General features: G+C 35.0%; 4 protein-coding genes across 5 annotated transcripts; 1 reads left to right on the top strand and 3 right to left on the bottom strand.

Annotated features, from left to right (window-relative positions):
• Nucleotides 1-3,029: 3,029 nt before the first annotated feature.
• Nucleotides 3,030-6,523, top strand: LOC144850679 (low-density lipoprotein receptor-related protein 3-like). The gene is made up of 4 exons (XM_078708050.1): nt 3,030-3,172; nt 3,929-4,300; nt 4,482-4,592; nt 5,888-6,523. The coding sequence occupies exons 1-4, from the start codon at nt 3,037-3,039 to the stop codon at nt 6,100-6,102; spliced, it is 834 nt and encodes a 277-aa protein (XP_078564176.1). The 5' UTR covers nt 3,030-3,036; the 3' UTR covers nt 6,103-6,523.
• Nucleotides 6,524-6,618: 95 nt separating this feature from the next.
• LOC144850672 (uncharacterized) lies at nt 6,619-10,196 on the bottom strand. Its single transcript, XM_078708040.1, has 5 exons — nt 10,090-10,196; nt 9,066-9,248; nt 8,438-8,641; nt 8,017-8,151; nt 6,619-7,931 (listed from the first exon to the last, which is right to left on the bottom strand). Exons 1-5 carry the CDS (start codon nt 10,160-10,162, stop codon nt 7,426-7,428), a joined length of 1,101 nt encoding a protein of 366 aa, XP_078564166.1. The 5' UTR covers nt 10,163-10,196; the 3' UTR covers nt 6,619-7,425.
• A 953-nt stretch (nt 10,197-11,149) lies between these two features.
• Nucleotides 11,150-14,166, bottom strand: LOC144850192 (uncharacterized). Its single transcript, XM_078707424.1, has 5 exons — nt 13,963-14,166; nt 13,259-13,442; nt 12,750-12,958; nt 12,458-12,604; nt 11,150-12,172 (listed from the first exon to the last, which is right to left on the bottom strand). The coding sequence occupies exons 1-5, from the start codon at nt 14,069-14,071 to the stop codon at nt 11,265-11,267; spliced, it is 1,557 nt and encodes a 518-aa protein (XP_078563550.1). The 5' UTR covers nt 14,072-14,166; the 3' UTR covers nt 11,150-11,264.
• A 424-nt stretch (nt 14,167-14,590) lies between these two features.
• LOC144850187 (paired box protein Pax-1-like) lies at nt 14,591-17,835 on the bottom strand. Of its 2 annotated transcripts, XM_078707420.1 has the most exons (4): nt 17,688-17,835; nt 16,938-17,584; nt 15,899-15,966; nt 14,591-15,309 (listed from the first exon to the last, which is right to left on the bottom strand). In XM_078707420.1, exons 1-3 carry the CDS (start codon nt 17,713-17,715, stop codon nt 15,901-15,903), a joined length of 741 nt encoding a protein of 246 aa, XP_078563546.1. In that variant the 5' UTR covers nt 17,716-17,835; the 3' UTR covers nt 14,591-15,309; nt 15,899-15,900. The 2 variants fall into 2 exon arrangements, with proteins under 2 accessions (XP_078563546.1, XP_078563545.1); XM_078707419.1 differs by having other exon boundaries at nt 16,938-17,807.
• Between the last annotated feature and the right edge of the window lie 945 nt (nt 17,836-18,780).

Genomic DNA, 18,780 nt, shown 5'->3' with positions numbered 1-18,780 from the left:
TGGGTGGTAGGCTTCTTTTCCAGATGGACTCAAACTAAATGAGGGGATAGGTTCCCGCCCGGATAAATTGTTTTTCTTTTACATGATTTGAATAATCTTCTAATGCAAAGATTAACATCATCAAAATTCAACAGTGTGGCGTGTTGACCGCAATGACTAACAATACCGTCTTCCCCACTACACCTGCACCAACTCATTTGCATAATAACGCACGGCATACCAACTGTTCAATATTTGTATAGGGGTCGCAATCAATGGGTTGGTTGGATGGCTAGGCTTGTTCAGGCTGCTGTTGTTCATCATTTTAATTCATTGTATCAGTTGTTTTGATTTCTCATTATCAATTATTCACTTAATTCATTTAATTTATTCATGCTCAAACACAGTAAAATGTAGTACATGGTTTGAAATCATTTTCGTTTGTTCAAAGTTAAAAATTCACACACAAATTGTGAAATTAGTTATTACAATAATGCATGAGTATTTAAATAAATAGAGAGAATACACAAGCCAGGCTAGGCATCGGCATCTTTACACATTTCTATTTATTTGTTCCTAATTTTCTGACATAACTTATGCGTTCTTAAATTTGAGGGCGCCAAACATAAAATTGACGAGATCGAAAGGAGACGGAAGCCAAAAAAAAAAATGATGTTGTGCTCCCTTGCCTCTAGCACGGTAAGGCTCTCTCACAGCCTTGGGGGTACCACACATCAGATGCTTTGATGTAATTGCCTCATGATGTGTGGTGGAAAGGGGGACGTTTAAATCTGTGAACCCCAAACACAGAAGCTCGCATAGCTTTAACTCTTTTCCACCGACCGGCATGGGGTTTGAACCCACGATAATCGTGTTCCACGACGCTCTACCGACTGAGCTATCCGGCCCTCTGGTTTATAGCAAGGTTAAAACTAGATTCGTTTCCTCAAAATTACGTCATGAATATACAAATTTATGACGTAACGATTAGAATGACGTAATATGAAGCGCGTATAAGACTATACTATTGTCAACTTTCATTACTCGTGTACATTGTGGCATAACGGTTAGTGCTCTAGTAACTATCGTTTGTATTCTCTCAGCTCTACTAGCTGGGGTTCGAATCTCTACGGATTTTTTTTTTAAAATAAATATAAAATGTTTTTCTTTTATTTTGAAAAAGATATTTAGAGAGTCAAGCTAATTTAGGATAAAAAACATCTTTTTTCGCGTCAATTTTTTCCCAGCCTTTTCTATTAATTTTACCAACTTTTAAACAATTTCGACTTATAATCACGTCATACGAGCACTTCGAATTGGACAATTCGCGCGCGTTTTTTAAGAAAAAGTTCCAAAATTCGTCAAAATAATGCCTTTTTTTAAACAGTCATAGATTCTAAATTACATGGTGAAGTTTATTTTTATTACATATTCTGGAAGTTGATAAGTTGTAGATATCGGATCGTGCATCAATATGGCTACCAGACATTGTGACGTCATCGTATGGCCACTCAAATATAAAATATAGGATTTTTGTTTCTTTTGTCATAGCTCATCACATTTAATAGAGCGCATCTCCACTTATCCGTATTCCATTCCCCCTTCCCTCCCCCCATATTTTGATATTGTCCAGGTCAATCAATTATCTTTCAAATGATTTACCGTTTTTTAAATGTTTATGACGCCATCATGTGCAAAAGCGTAAATAGCTTTGGTCACCTATTTTCATCATTCCAATCAATTTCAATATGTTATAGCTCCTCAGAATAAAAAGTGATACTCATGATTAAAAGGTTTTCTGGAATCTGTTGAATTGTAGATACGAATTCATGTACAAATTTTGCACATCGGATGCTGTGACGTCATCATATGGCCAGTTGAATTATAAACGTCGTATTTTCATATTTGCGACATCATGACATAGTTCATGATATTAAAAGAGCGCGCATCCATATTCTACGTATTCAAATTTCCTCAGCACGTCAATATGTTGTTGCTCAGATAATTCCCTTCCAAAATTGCTATCTACGTGCTTCATTTTGATAACATTATCATGTTAAAAATTGGATTAAAAGATGGGTCTCGTAATTTCATCTATGCTACACTGTATATAAAATATACAGTGTATTCCGTAAATACTGTTGTGCTTTATGACACAAAATAGGTACAATTCAGCACTGTAAATATATTTGATTCATGTCATAGGATGGCATAATAATTGTCGCCGTTGATATTTTAACTTAGGCCTATGTGCATGTTGCGTTTGCGCGGATAACCCGAACTCGTCAAAGTGACGAGTTCAAATCTAGTTTTTTTTGTGGAGTTACGGGAAAATATGAATTTAAACAACACATTTTTAAAAAATAATTTAATATCAACCATGAAGTAATTTATTTTATTATCCCAACAATAGTCTAATCATGAATCTAATACCAACTTAAATCCCCATGATCTAGCAATTAAATCCGCATGATTCTACGTTTTACCCATAATATTAAAATTGATTTATTTATTTATTCAAGATAATAATAATAATAATATTTATTTCTACAAATAATAAAGCAAATACAAAGTAGCATAATAAGTATACAACTCATGATGAACATAAATAATATAATGCAAGAAAAGAAGTTGGTAAGTGGAAAAGGGACGCCACACAGCAAGCAAGCTTTAAGTTGGGCGCCCCTCTCAATAATAGTGAAACTCAGATCCAACAGTGTAAAGAAAAACACCAAAACAGGATCGCCATAAAATATACATTTGATTTACATAAAAAAGAACAAGGAAAACAAACAGATTTATATATTATTAAAAATGAAATTAAAAGCAGAAGTATTACAACTAAAAATATCGAAATGTTTCTGTGTAAATTTTAGGCTAGATCCTACTTAATTATTGTATGATAATTATCAAAATACACAATTAACAAATCAAACCTAACACAGAGCATGATTGGATGTACATTGTATCTTTGGCCTACACAGTGAAACAATTCATGCGTGACAAGCGTTGCTTAGTGACTGTATACTTCCGTATTTGTCATTGATTAAATCAATAATGTCACCAGTTTATTCTAACAAAATGGCGCTCGGTTTATCTGATAAAAACAACTTAAATACATGGTTATCGTGGCTTATGTCCATCAGTCATTTGGTGGTGTTATTTGCAACGTTTACAGAAGGAATTGACGTTGGTAAGAGACTGAATTGTTCGTACTTAATGCTTTGTTACCTTGATACTTAACTGCCTTTAGACAGCTACTAAAAGTACAGTAATCACAGCTAGTGCTAACAGTTATATATCCATAGCTGCATTCATTAAATATGGCCTATTACTTTACTAATTAACTAGATAACTGCACAGCCAGCGTATGCCTAGGCTATCCCGTCGAAGTGTGTTGTAATTTAATATTGTGTAATCCAACGTGGTGAATCAGTTTTACAAACAGTAATATAAGCATATTCCTTGATAGGCTACGATCGTTACCGTTTATTTTAATCACTCTCAATTTTTGTTCCACTCCACACCCCGAATTCAACAGTACGCGTCGTCAATGTCATTCTAATCTATAATATAATTTCTAATCTGACCATGATAATTAACGTACATACATACTTCAAACGTTAGAGATGCACTACTGTTTATTCGTTTATTCAATAAATTCACACATATATTAAAAATACATAACAATTATATTAACGCGTTCGATAGTAATTAATAAAAACATAGTATGTGTGGAAGGAAACCTATATAAGTTAACACTTTACGCCTATGGCTCCAAAAAAGTAAAGTAACAAAAAAGTTGAGAAGAAGAAGATAATAAAAAATGAGGGGAAAGGAGACAGCGAAAACATCGGACAGTCGAGATATTCAGGTCTTGCATAAGCAACAGATCGGTTACATAGGACAAAGTAAATAATGTTAATATAATTATTATATTTACTTTTAGACTACCTAACCACAAACTGTAACAACACAATAACAGCACAGAAAGGCGGTATAATTGAACCCGAATCCCGCCTGTTTTATTCAAATAACGTCGACTGCATATCTAGTCTGAAAGCCCCAGAAGGTAGTCAACTTCTGCTCCAATTTTACCGCTTTAGTTTAGAAGACTATGTAAATAACCAGTGTGCTGATAAGTTAGTTGTTTACGACGGTCTTGCTCCTAACAGTAGCAGACGGTTGACAGAAGAATTATGTGGTCGAATTCGTCCGGAAAACGTTGAATCGACGGGTGAGTCCGTTACTATTGAGTTCGTTTCGGACGAGGATGGCCAATCGACTGGATTCGGGATCTTCTATACTATATTTAGAGACGGTAAGTTTTTTTTTATACTAGAGGTGAAATCGTTACAACTTCTCATCAATATATCACTGCCATTTGCAATTATTAGGAGTATCATTGTCTTTGACGTCATTATCGTCATATTAGTCAACATCAACGTTTACCAACAACTTTCCCTTATATCACCATCTCACTGTTTTTTTCTCTCACACAGCTCCATGTAGCGAAGATGAATTTAAATGCGACAACGGTAAATGTATCGCAGCATCTTTAAAGTGCGATACCTATGATATGTGTGGAGATAACAGTGACGAAGCGAACTGCGGTAAGAATAATCTTCCTACTCTAGTTACTAGCTTGATTGCGGGGCGCCGTTCGGGACATTACTCATTTTGTCGACAAAATACAATCCCAAACGGCGCCCCGTACTTGATTGTTTCTATTCGGAAATGTCATTCTTTTATTTTACTGAAGTGAATTACAAGTTAGATACAAGTAATGAAGCTTCGAGATACCGTAAATCTTCTAATTGTAACCCTGGGTTATTATTCTTGGATTGTTTTTAAGGGTGGGTTACTATTAGAAGCGGGGTTACTATTACTATAAGTAGTAATCTTAAATTAGGCACTTGAAAATAGTAACCCACCCCCAACTTTTCCGGTCAGCAACTCATAGCAAAATAATAAAACATTACGAATAAACAAATTTGGTTGAAATCTATTTTATAAACTGAAAAACACTCAATAATCAACATGCATTATCTCCTTATTTTCAAAATACGGCTGCAGCATAAGTTTTTGTGACTCTAATAGTAACCCCCATGGGTTACTATTAGAGTAGTGGGTTATTATTATAGATTGACTTATAAGGTGGGATGCTATTAGAAGGGGGGTTACTATTAGAGTGTGGGTTACTATTAGAGTGTGGGTTACTATTAGGGAGATTTACGGTAGGTCCCTCTCTTTCCGAATGCACCGAGTTCCCCTTACTAGTGTACACGCGCCATAATAAGTGTACACTGAACCTCCATCTCCGAGAAGACTAGGACTACCAGAAAAAGTCGAGTCGAGTTTTCAATGCCCATTGACCTTCTTAACCGCTCGGTCACTAGACTCAAAATTCATGTTAAAATACAACCCCGGGCCTATAGTTAATGAGATATTTAAACAAAACTCCTATTGCTCCAAACGAACTAAGGTAACCTATAGCAATAAAATAATATTATAGAAAAGTGGGTTAACAAGACAATATGAGTCAAGGTAAGAGAAGAGTATAATGTTTAAGATTATGACACGTTGTCAATAAACGGGGTGTTTTTTTTTTATTGAATTGTCAATGTTCTGAAAACGAGACAAAGCACACCATGTTGATAAAGTAAAACGATTCTCACGAAATGTAGAAACAATTAACAGTGGTTATCTATCCTAAGAAATTTATAAAAACAAATAGATAGTTTAAAGTTATGAATGTATACTTTGACAACGTGACGATGTTTTATTGACACTTTTTCGTTTCTATTGTTTTCTGTACACGCTACTGCGACGCGTTTCAACTTTTGTAAACACAATGTTTGTTTAGGCCTCCTTGGTTTAAACATTTGTATGTTGCTTTTTGTTTCAGATGAACCAGCTGTGGAGAAGGGTGGATTGAGTACTGCGGTAATATTTGCTATTCTCGTTGGTAGTATTTGCTTCGTCATCGCGGTTATCTTTATTGTTTATACGGTTAAAGAAAAGCAACGTCAGAAGAAACTCACAGAACAAATTTTAAAAGAAAGTGTCCTGAAACCATCCGACAACAATTATTGTGACAAAGATTTCTGGGGATCTTCTTGAACAAGGAAAATGTTGATGAATTTTAAACATTTGGTGAGGATCAAGACTCAAAGACTCTGTACATGCAAAACGTGTGATGTTGTGATCGTGGGTTCGAATTTAACTACTCCACCCAGGTGTACAAGTGGGTACTTGGTAAAGTCAAGATTACTAGCAGTGGCGTAACAGATGACCGCTCATTAGCTAAACTCAGGGGCTTAAGGGGCCCCGATAATGAGAAATCTCGTGTTGGAGGGCTGTTTTACTTTTTATTTAGCATAACTTTTCCTGACAGAAACAAGAACATTTTGGTAATAACATATCAAAATTACTTTTCTTTTTTTTTTATATTTAATTAAAATCCGATGAAACACAATACTTAATCTGTGTCTCCGCGCGCACTGATGGTCTCCAACATACATATAACATTGTACAAATATGTAAATCTGTATCATAATATTGTATATTTAAAACAAATAAAGATTTTCGAATAAATTTGAATAATGCTTTTATTTTTGTTTTCATTACTAGATGTAATACGACTGCAAACTACTCGAATACAGTTTTATTGCATTAAAAACGACCGGAAAATTGTAAATCGTTTGACTCATGTGACCGTATTATTTAATAAAATACGATGGCTTAACACCGGCAAAATATAATTTTTACTTAAACTTGGTAAAGATCGCCATAATCATAATTCAAATATATTCAATTAAAGATATAATTGGTAACTAGCATGAAAGGAACGTTATTTCCTTATCATGGATTTATATCTTGTTTGTATCGGTCTACTTAAGGACAACTCAGACAACGTCGTACGACGAGGCCCGAAGAGTCGTCTCGTCGGGAAAATTAAACATGTTCAAAGTTCGCCCGACGACTTAAAAACTACGCCCGACGCTATCTGAAGACGAATCGTCTCGTCGGGATTCAACTCAGACAGCACCGACGAGTCAAATGTTTCGCCTGGCCTCGTATGACGCTGTCTGAGTTGGCCTTTAGGGTTATATTAATGTTATCTAGAATAGTACCTGTATGTCTACATTTTGCAAATAGACATGTAGACGAATTGACTATTGTGCCAGTTTATCGACCTAATCATTATTTACATTGGTAGTCATAAATATTAACAATTTCTAATTATTATTAAATGTATTTACCGTTTTACCCGACAAACTATATACAGAGTCAATAACCTGATGATGGCTCTCAAAGCAATTCTGTACACATCGCGAACAAAATACCATTTTATTCCTATTATTTTATAATTTTATCGAAAAAAAAATTGGCCAGATTGCGTGTAATTTTCTTGGAGACCACTATAAATGTCTTGATTGCTCTTCATCTGCTTTCTCTCGCATGGCCACCGTCTCCATTAAAGAAGTCATAATAATCTTCTCCACCACCTCCTCCATAACCTTCATCGTCGTGATCACCGCCACGGCCTTTCCTGTTACCTCCCTTTCCACTTCTTGGGATCAAACCTACCGCTGCCCAATCATTGTTTCCGCCTCTGCGTCCTCCGCTAGATGACGTACCGTCTCCATCACGTCGCGCGTCAGAGCCCCCGCTGTTGCCACTTCCTTTCCTTCTTCCCTTACAGCACCGCCTGCACGACCGCCCACATCGTCGAAGACAGCGTCTGCATTTACACTTGGTGCAACAGGTTCTGCAGCAGCCGACAAAACATTGCTTGCAGAAGTTTCGACAGCAAGCTAGGCGCCAAGGTATGTAACCTGGTCGCCAACACAACCAGTACAAGATGTATAACGCCCATAGAACACCAAGTAGAACCATCAAGATCCACCATATAGAATCGACAATTGACACGGATTCCTTACGTATCACTGAAAATAAAATACACATAACTGTAACTCCTGTAATGAAAAAAATACACTACAGAATTTAGTATTTTGATGACAATTTACGTACATGGGCAAAACGAAGGCGCTCCAACTCTCTGATCTGAACCATCTCCGCAGTTGTTGAAAAAATCACATCGAACGGAACGCGGGACACACAGACCGTTGTCACACTGTAGTTCAAACACTTCATCCGTACAAGTACCTAAAGAAATAGTTTTAAAAGTAATATTATATTGACAATTTTAATTGACGACCTCTATTCAGTGAATTAATCTATTTTATAAACGCCAAGCGTGTACATGTGTAATACATTTAATATCATATCGGTTTTCAAATGTTTAAACCCTTCCCAACATTCGGTCATTTGATGCCCTGTGTATGGATGGGTGTAATAGTAGCCATTTGTACAAACGCTCTCTCATGTAGATATCATGGTGTCAGTGTTTTGGTATCCCTAATTATCACTACCAATTTAATAGAAACTTTACCTGATGTAAACGAGGTGTACAGAAGCGTGATGTTGACTGCAGCTCCTGGTGCAATAGAGAAACGAATGATTGCAAATTGAGTGAGAGTTTGGAACGTTGACGTATCATTGAGGCAGTATCTATCAATGCGATCTTCGTCAGAGATTACCTGTCCATCCCAAACAGATATGTACGTACTGCCACACTCGTTGGTATTGGCTGGATCTGGATAGTATAAACATAAAAACTGAATTTCACTCTACGTTATACGAGTGCGTACATGACGTAATTGAGGCCAATACTTTGAAAGATGGTGGTGTGAACTAAATGTATAAGTAAGAGTAACAAATGATCGCAGTGATTTACACAATCAATTCATTTAACCACTGATATTGAAAAGTTGAGAAAACCCCGCGTTTGACTAACTTCGCCAGACTGCAGATAACTAGTTTGCAGAAGTTAGAACTTATAAGTTAGCCAATGAAATCATGTGATTCTGCAAGTGGATAAAATTACAGTAAAGCCAAATCCACACCAGCAAACTTTAGTTTGAAAACTGAGAGTTTTCCCAAGTTTACCAGAGTGTGTACACACGGCGCGCTCGCGTCAATTCGGTGACGCCACTGACGATACCAAGCAGTAAGCTTACCTTCGATGACTAGGTCAACAAAATTAAAAGACAGCCTCTGATCAGATCGTAATGCTTGTACTTGTACTGTGCACGTGATCCGAGATCCAGACGTGTTATTAAACACATCCTCACCATCATGTGATCTTAAAGCATACGCATCTTTCTTACGTAATGCGTTTCCACAATTATCCATCATGTTCACTTGAGGAAATAATTAAGTCAATAGTGAGTATGCAATTCGACAATTAATGCATTGTTAACAAAGAACAACAATTATGTATTCTAAATGATTTGAAAATATAAGACTAGGTCTAAATCATAAAGATTAGACAAAGGGTTGTATAAGTTTGACGTTAAGGAGAAGTTGTTGATGTTAACGAGAGGTTTTTTTTGACGTAGGGAGAGGTTTTTAACAAACGGTACTTATGCTTGGTTCTCACTAGAGAAGCAACACAAGGACGTAACGCAACGCAAGTGAATTGACTAATCACAAGCGATGGATTATTCGAACTGTCGCTTGTCATTGGTTAACACTCTTGCGTTGCGTTTACATCTTTGCGTTACGTTCTAGTGGGAACCAAGCTTATATCTTCATCCAAAAGATACTACGTTTACGTGTAATTATTTTCTTATTCATTATTTAATGCTCAGTTCTGTTACTACGGAAATTGTAAATGTTACCATATGTTATATAAGATACGTGAGAACCAAATGTTTGTAATAATAGGCTTAGCTTATATAACCTCTGGTCTACATTAAAAAAAGAGATCATTGGAAAAACAAATTTGTTTTGGATAACAAACTCATTTTATGGACCAATAGACTGCATTCAAACATGTGTAGGCTTAGTCATAATATTCCAATTGAAGCACTCTTCTTCGGGGACATATATTTTCGGACGATATTAAAAACATCTAAGGGAATACATAATGGGGACTCTGATAGGGGAAACGAGACTGGGGGTAATGTAGCGTATATATAGGCCTATACTATACTCATCTATTTAAAAAGAGGGAGGTGGGGAACAATATTGTATACTTACAGTAGCTTGTTATTCCAAGAACAGAAGCAATGCACAGGTAAACAAGTAAAATATGTAATAAACTCGCCGCCATCTTATTTGAAAGTTCAGTCCTTTAATAAGACATTGTCAATAGGCCTACAGTACTATAGTTCCATCTTCATATACCACATTCACTCAGAACATGGCTACGTCACCGTTAGTTACGTTTAACAGCGGCGTATAAAGGATTATTGAGCGCGCGGTCTCGCAATTACGTTTTTTAGCAGTAGGCCTAGGCTATCGTATGTGTTTCTCTTTAACTCATACGTTCCTGAATTTACCATAAACACGGACAACAATTAGGTTACTGCAGCCATAGAAACTCAGTGACGAGTAGCCGTTGTGTAAACAGATGTATAACATTGACATTTTTGGCTTAGCCGCTTGTAACCACTTGGCAACCGTCAAGATGCAACATCTGAACATATCACACCTCCATTGTTAAACTTCAAGAGCCAATCAAATGTCTTTGTTTAATCCAATATACTTTTAAGTGCCATTTATTGTACTCTTCTATAGATCAACGACACCTGATATAATATTAGAGGGTTACTGTTATGAAATAGTTTATTAAACAAATATAATTCTAACCCGAAATAAAATATCGTGATCTTTTTCGCCACATGTCAATGCCTGGGGATACAGCCTTCTCAACTGGAATTCACTGTTGTATTATTTTTTTCAAGGTTAGGATAATTGTGCACAATTGTGAGTTAATGAACTTTAAGTTTACTTAAGAAACCACTTATCAATGACAAAACGAGAAATTAAGATGAAGTACACACGCAATAAGTAATTACTTACAGCGCGTTTATCAAGTTGCTATAGAGACTGTAATCACACCAATACACGTCCGTACGTCCAAATGAGTTGGAAAAGTAGTAAATAAAAATACGATGTTTTTACGAGTAGCCTAATACAATCACAAACGGGAATTGCAAATCAAAAACTGATAATTATTTTACATACATTTAGATTTATTATAAAACAATTTTACTACATAAAAGTTTGGAAAAAAGTGAAATTTATAAAGTCTTGTTATAATACAGTTGTGTAGCCTATTCAAAATAGATACCGACTACTAAATGTTGTATATTGCTATTATGTAATTAAATAAATACTTTTTTAAACATTCATTATTGTTTTTACATTCGTCATCGGGCTTCTCGAACATGTGCGCCAGCTCCATTATCAATATCATCGTCTGCTCCTAAATATGGTTCGGAAGAGAGAAATACACCTTTTCTTGGAGGAGGCAGATTCCGCCGTCCCGTAACCGGCGTAGAATCAGTACTTGTTAACATCAATGCTGAAGGTAGACTCTGTGACGAAGGAAAGCTTCCATCTGGTGAATTCGTGTCTGAATATTCATCTGGAGGCGGTGGCATTGGTGATATTCTATAAGGTGGACGCCTATGAGACCGTGGGCTGTTGGTACCACTTTCTGGTTCGTATAACACTTTACCTCTGCGTCCTAGCCCAGGCCTAGGTTCACGACTACCTTTTGGGTCATTGTTCTTTTGACCTTTATTTTGCGCAGAATTTTCCCTCTTATTTCCTGAATCCGGTTCATTCTCTCTTGATAAACTATCATTTTCAGATCGCGCTTCATTAATATTGCTAAACACAATAGGTGAACCAGTGTCATCGAGAAATACACCTTTGGTAGAACCATTTGGTTTGTTAGGCCTATCACGAGGACTATTATTCTCAGATCTCACCACAATAAACACATTTCTGAGAGCAGTAGCCTCACGTTCTGTGGTTCTTACAGTATTTTGACTCTGTCTAGTCTGTGAATCTTCCCTATTTTCTTGTTTAGGGTCATCGCTACAATCACATCCCGCACATAACGCACCAGAACAGATGAATTTGCAGAAGTACTTGCTATGTTTTGTACAGCAAGAGCAGGGCTTCTTGGAGAAGCGACGTCTGCGGCAGCATCCACATATCCAGGCAAAATAACCGGGTCTCCAGCAACACCAGTACAGTATAAAAGGAGATAGTACACCGATTACTGCTAGACTGATCCACAGTGGCATTAAATCTGCTGGTTCATTTACTGAAATACAAATCATAATTGTTGAAAGCGATAATTACTGAAGAATATTGTTGTGCACAATAATGGCACCTCTAGCATTTTCTAGCATTACATTTGTTTAAAACTTCTTTATTTTACACCAACAGAGTAAAAGACCAATGTCGACTATTATTACATAATATATAATAAAGTAGGCCTACGTAATAAAATATGAACACCACACAAATATTGGTATGGTTCCCGTAGGCATGATGTATACACATTTATGGGAATCCTTGTTGAATACAATTTTTCAAAGCGACTTACTTGGACAGAATGAGGGAGAACCATCAGATTGATCGCTATAATCTTCTGCTCCACAGTTGGAGATGTTCTGCCTGTCACAGACGACTTCTGATGATATGCAACGTTTGGTTGTGCTACACTGAAAATCAGATGACTGGCAGTCTGATTCTGCAAAGAAACACATGAACAATTTCAGAAAACAATGTCGAAGAAGGGGAAGATGATGATCTTTGAACTTTGACATGTTTATATATAATATGTCATATAGAATATAAATAGAAGTGTACAATAACAGGTCAAATACAAAGCTTACCAGAATTAAATGCTGTGAAAACTGCCCTAAAATCAATAACGCTCCAGTCTCCATTAGAAGTCACACGAATCGTCATACTGGTTCCCGTCGACTCTACAACGCTCGGTCTGACGGTACCACACGGATTCTGAAGAAGCACAGCTGAACTGGAGGATGAACCATCATATAACCGTAACGAGGCATGAGAACAATTAGTATTATCTCCATACCTGAAACAAATTATGAAATTACTGCTTTTTGATAACTTCTTATTAAGAAAATATATATAGGCCTACACTTTTATATATCGTATCTATCCAGAAGTTGAATCGAAGCGAATGCAAGGGTCATTTTCGGTGTATATATATACATTATGGGTTTTTTTAAGCCCAAGTGTTTGAGCTGATTATTATAATACAACTCGTTCGGCGTGTAAAATATGTCACAAAAAGCTATTATTGAAAACTGATCTTTATTAAGTTGTTTCACTGAGAATGTATTACGTAGGTAACTCTGGTGTATATACTAACCTCTCTCCGATGTCAAACCATCGAAAGTCAATCATAACTTTGGTAAAATCTCCCATTGCAGTTACCGTGTAGGAACAATCAGTTGTTTGGTTAAAATAGTCAAATCGACCCTGTGTTGAATGAGATGACATGACGAACCCGTATGTTTCTATCGTTTGACCACAGTTAGAATTTAATAACGTTACTGAAACAAATATAAATTGAATTAATTATGGTTTATCTATGTTTTGTTTATCATTTATTCCGCTAATTCAATAAATCAAAAACAATAATAAAAAAATGGAAAAAATTACCAAAAGAAAATGAGAGCAAAAGAAGATACGGTAACGATATAAGCTCAAAACTTGGTATATTCTTTCTTATTTGTTAATGTTTAAGATAATGCCTTTTTGAAATACACTCTATAAGAAACTTCTATAGAAAATGTATAAAGATATAATAAAATGTTTGTTTAACCATAGAACCCTAAAACATTATCACAACTTTGTAAAATTGCATGTTTTCATTAAATTACTTATGGAATGTGCACATGTTCTTTTTAAAGACGATATGCCTATTTAAAGGTAAAAATTGTGTTTTGTGGTCTTCAATTAGAATTGATTAAACAATGGTCCTTATGCTTTTTAATCCGTAATACACGGAATTGGCCTGCACTGAAAGTTATTGTAATTAATGAACTAATAATCAATATTGTTTATACTAACCTATATCTAGCAAATCCCTAGATGCTGTGTCACTTGTGGTCGCACGATTACATTCGGAACTCTTACTAACCAGGCATCCTAGTAACACGATAGGAAAGAAAATCCTCATCTTACAGTTGCGAATCTAAATGAGCCACCGACATGTTTGATGATTTACCATTACTACTCTGAAGTTAGGAACTTCACCGTGTTACCATGGACGCTCTGAAGTAGCGTCCGAAAATGTGAACCGTGGTTCGTGTGCTGCTATACAAATAACGAAGTTCTGCGGTTCTGCTAGACTGATTTTTCATAGTAAATGGCCCTGTGCAACATTATATGAACGAGCTTTCGAAAATAAATACAACATAGGAAAAGACTATAGTCTGTCTGTATTAGTTTCTGCTGTTAAAATAATGTGACCCGAGACGCTAACGTAGGCCTAACTTTTCCTTCCCTTCACAACGGTTCATTCACCCGTTTTCGCTTCTTTCTAAATTCTCGAAATTGAATATCTTGAGTATTTCATAAAAATGGTATTTACTTCAATTAATATAACAGACAGAAGAAAAATGTGTGATGAGTTTATTTATTTAATATAAACGTGAAATCAAAGGCTAAACATTTAAGCATTAATATAGATGCAGTGTATGCCTATATGTTGCTTGTATAAAAATATAAAAAATATATTTATCACATGTTATATCTTATAAACAATACAATATATCAGTCTCATATAAAATTTGTTTTAAACATTTAGAAGTATTAATTAAAAAGAATTATAAGTCATAAATGGTTAGATAACTTAATGCAACAAGCTACGGTACGGATTAGAATTTAAATATATAATATGAAAATAAATAAATTTATGAGCATATTTTGCATCCGCTCCTGGCGCTATGTAATTAAATATGCATAGATATAAACAGGCCTACCAACATATTTATTTGTATTATGTGGTTAATGGCTATATACGATACGAGGAATTGTGCCACGATACACCAACCCACCAATGGGCGGCAGAGAAGGTACCATGTTACTGACAGCCCGATTTCTAATGATTGTTTGCCGTGACGTCATAGGCAGACAATGCTGTTGATAGATGTGATGGTGATGTGCCAGTCCAAGATGTTGAGGAAATTGTTGCAGTTGTGTCACTGGGTAATGGATGACGTTTTGAAGTCGTGCCAGAGATGGCATTGGCGCTTGAGTGCTGGTGCGTTGATTGAAGGTAACCTCATATGACATCGGTGGTATAGGCCTACTTTTGGCTACTGGGCCCATCTTTGTTGTACAGCCTTGTTGATGTACACCAAACGATGAAGAATATATACTTGATATAGTGGGAAGCGTTCGTTCTTCGTTGTCCTACAAGAACAATGCATTTACCATACATTAATGTTTCTCTAAAAGTATATTATTTTTATTATTTCGGAATAATATAGTAACATTAATAGCATTATAACTTAATACGGTTTTATTGTAATGAAAACCTATCATCAACATTGCTTATGTATCACATTCAACCAATCATGAACTAGAAATTCCTACTGCTGTGGACGATACCATTATTGATAGTTCTTTGTTTGATTGGTTACTAAAGCAGAACAACATTTTAATCGAAATGTCTTTGAGACATTCCGACTTCTTTGTTACACCAAACAAATTAGAGATTCGACAATAGAAATAAAAGAATTCATCAAGAAAGACACTTATAGAGTTTAAGAGATTACTTTGGTTCTAATCCAATTAATAATTAAGAAAATTAAAGAGTTTTGCTGATGAAAGCAAGAAACTTTATAAGACGCAATTTAATTATTGTGTTATAGTCCTAACTGTATATATAGTTAGCTAATAATAGTTTGACAAGAGGACGCCAACAAAATTAGTTTTCCCCAAATGTATTGCAGAAAAACGTGAGTCATGTTGAGTTCTTAAGTCATGAAAATGTTCTTACCTTCAACATCTTATATCTTTCATCTTTATCGGGAAGTATACGTTCTGATATCCGTATCTTTTTAACATCTTTTGAAAAAACAAATTTAAGATTCAAGAAATGTTAATGATTCACTTTAAAATGGAAATGTGTTTTGCTTGGCATAATTAAGACAATAAAACAACAAATAAAAAATATATTATGTTAATGTTAGTACAGAAAGGGTAGGAAACCATTATATCCAGGTAATAAAAATGTTAATATTCTAAGTAAATAATTATATCTAAAAAGTAGTGCCAATTTTGACATTTCTCTATAAATATATACTTTTAAGCGTCTATTAAAAATAAATTATTGTGGTCTGTATTAAAGATTAAGGTAAACTCCTATAATTAGGTAGTTTAACAAGTTTTTATTAACTAGAATGAAAGTGTAGGGACAAAAGATTCCAATCAACTGATGATTAAGGATTAATCTACACACCAGTAATCTGCCGCAACAATTGAAAAGAAGTGGCGCCCTTAGTACAGGTGTATTATGAACTGTAGTTATCGTTGGCAAAATACACCTCAATTAATTTGTACATCTGGTTTAATTAAGTCTGATCTTATTATAGCAATCTCGTAAATAAGCTTCAAATTAAGCCTAAACAACGTTTTACATTGTAAAAAAAAGCTTTTTACAGAGACCGCCCTTGGGGCATGCGCAGTAAAAACTTAAAATAAAAAGACACAAGGCAGTCAAATTGAATAGTTTGTATTCTGTAGATTTTGTTTCATTCATGTTATAGAGTTATAACCAAGTAATATATAAAGTAATTAAACAAAATATTTAATAAAAATTATTTTTTGATATTTAATTCTAATTTTGCAATAAACAAATTTTTTAAAATTAATCTGATGCCTTTTCTGATGAGTTTTGGAAGTATAACACTATAAAATGTTAATTGGTTAGAACCCACAACCTACAGATCACTAGCCTGGCATTTACCATCTAGCTTGTGTATGGTGGCTAAAGGTAGATTCGAGTCCAAGGAAGATGTTAATGATTACTGACTTACTTGATGTGTTTGTACTTCAATATCTTCTTGTTTCATGGCTTCTGCTTCGGTTTCATGTTTCCGTTTCTTAGTTTTGGAAATTCCCAAAATATTTTCAACTGTGAAAGACATTTTGCATTTTTTGTTCGAAAGTTGCTTCTCTGTGGATCCTTTTGAAATAGAACACTCGACTCTAACATTGTCTTCCAATTCTCCATTTTCTTCTTTGATGTTCAAAAGTTTACCATTTGTTTCTGATATGTTACTAAAGTTGTCCAGACTTGAAGAACTATTTCGCAAAATTCTATTAATTGAGCTGATACTTGGAAGATTGTCTTTACTGCAGATGCCCTTAGCCATCAAATGATCTCGGATCTCCCAGGCAAACATTGAGGAGTTTTCCTGTTTGAATTCAATTATCTTACGAATTACAAACGGTGTTGACACTCTGGGCTTACTTCCTCCGATAGCTCCTGGTAAGATTGAACCTGTCTCTGCAAATCGACTCAATATTTTACTAACACATCCATGAGAAACCAGCAGCTGACGGGATATGTCACATGGACGAAATCCAAGATGTGCCAATTCTAATATACGATGGCGTATGTGGAGAGGTAAAGGACGACCATTTGCAAAAACTCCACCCAACTGGTTGATGCCGCCATGGCCTAAAAGAAAATAATACTCGTTAACTAACATACCACTTTTCCCCATCTGGTTAAACCAGTATCATACGAAATATGACATATTAATTTAAAAATCAATATTTACCTGGTCTTGTCAGAAAATCTTGTAACATATTTCATATGAAATAAACTTTTAAATAAGGGCTCAAATCACTGTCGAACTGCCTGTCGAACAAGAGTATAACCAGAGTTCGCGGACAAGTCTTAATTGAACTAATCTAGACCGTAAATAAATATTTGTCCAAACCAAATTACACCTTGTTATAGTGTATCTTTGGAAGTGATGTAAAGTCACCGCTAACTTATTGATTAAATTGACAAAGCTTTGTTTTCAATAGATATTGTTACTTCTAAAAGAATAAGAACTAGATAATGTCGCCTAATCATCGACCGCCTATAAGTTGCTCACTAAACAATTTGAAGCGTATTCTTCTAATTTAGGAAAGATTATCTGTTCTTTCAAAGAGCAATGGTCCGTGGAAGATATTTAAAATATTTAACAACTGTTGCAAATTCCATTCCAATTAGACTAATCATTGTTAATTAAAAATAGATGTAAGCTTATTCATTAACTTATATTTATTTATTAACTTAACCACATTTCTAAATAATGACACAGGCAGATGATTTAATGCGCACATTCTGGCAAATTCTGAACGAATTTGTTTTGCCTGCGGTAAAATTGTATTGTTTCTAGTTCAAAAGAATGCTTTTTTTTCTTTCAATATAAATAAAAGAAAAACCGGAATGCAAATATTGAACTTAACAATTGTTTTGTATTTGAACAAGAAAGTTTGAGATAATTTCATGTAAAAGAGCATAATGTGCAGATTGTGCATCACAGCAGTAATACTATATTTATTAAACGTATTTAAACGTATCTAAATCACAATAACGATATTTGTAATGCCCATTAGAAAGTCAACCTTTGAAACGAAAAATATTTCGACTGACAAATATTAAACAAAGCCCGTTATTTCTAACAACAAACATTACCGTAATTAGCTAACTTTGTCGGCTAACACACCTTGATGAATTCCTAAAGAAAATAACAAACCTCTTGTATACTAATTAGAGAATGAGAAAGAAAAACTTTACAATGGATTATATTTATTATTCGACTCATGCCTTCATTATTATTGTTGCTAAACCCAGGGCTGGTCACGGCGGCTCAAAAG

This window comes from Antedon bifida, chromosome 8 (genome assembly GCF_963402885.1).
Source record: "Antedon bifida chromosome 8, ecAntBifi1.1, whole genome shotgun sequence".
NCBI classification, from domain to species: domain Eukaryota; kingdom Metazoa; phylum Echinodermata; class Crinoidea; order Comatulida; family Antedonidae; genus Antedon; species Antedon bifida.
This window is presented reverse-complemented; position numbering and strand designations above follow the sequence as displayed.

Bases quoted from the DNA above. Each gene is read 5' to 3' on its own strand.
- LOC144850192 (XM_078707424.1), bottom strand. From the start codon at position 14,071: ATGAGGATTTTCTTTCCTATCGTGTTACTAGGATGCCTGGTTAGTAAG. The intron at 13,443-13,962 runs GTTAGTATAAAC...TATTTGTTTCAG, and splicing joins TAGGGATTTGCTAGATATAG to TAACGTTATTAAATTCTAAC. The intron at 12,173-12,457 runs GTAAGTCGCTTT...TTTGTATTTCAG, and splicing joins TTCTCCCTCATTCTGTCCAA to TAAATGAACCAGCAGATTTA.
- LOC144850187 (XM_078707419.1), bottom strand. From the start codon at position 17,630: ATGGGGAAAAGTGGTATGTTAGTTAACGAGTATTATTTTCTTTTAGGC. The intron at 15,967-16,937 runs GTAAGTCAGTAA...TTTTTTCAAAAG, and splicing joins TTGAAGTACAAACACATCAA to ATGTTAAAAAGATACGGATA.
- LOC144850679 (XM_078708050.1), top strand. From the start codon at position 3,037: ATGTCACCAGTTTATTCTAACAAAATGGCGCTCGGTTTATCTGATAAA. The intron at 3,173-3,928 runs GTAAGAGACTGA...ATTTACTTTTAG, and splicing joins TACAGAAGGAATTGACGTTG to ACTACCTAACCACAAACTGT. The intron at 4,593-5,887 runs GTAAGAATAATC...TTTTTGTTTCAG, and splicing joins CAGTGACGAAGCGAACTGCG to ATGAACCAGCTGTGGAGAAG.
- LOC144850672 (XM_078708040.1), bottom strand. From the start codon at position 10,162: ATGGCGGCGAGTTTATTACATATTTTACTTGTTTACCTGTGCATTGCT. The intron at 8,642-9,065 runs GTAAGCTTACTG...TATACTATCCAG, and splicing joins TGTTGACCTAGTCATCGAAG to ATCCAGCCAATACCAACGAG. The intron at 7,932-8,016 runs GTACGTAAATTG...TTTTATTTTCAG, and splicing joins AGCGCCTTCGTTTTGCCCAT to TGATACGTAAGGAATCCGTG.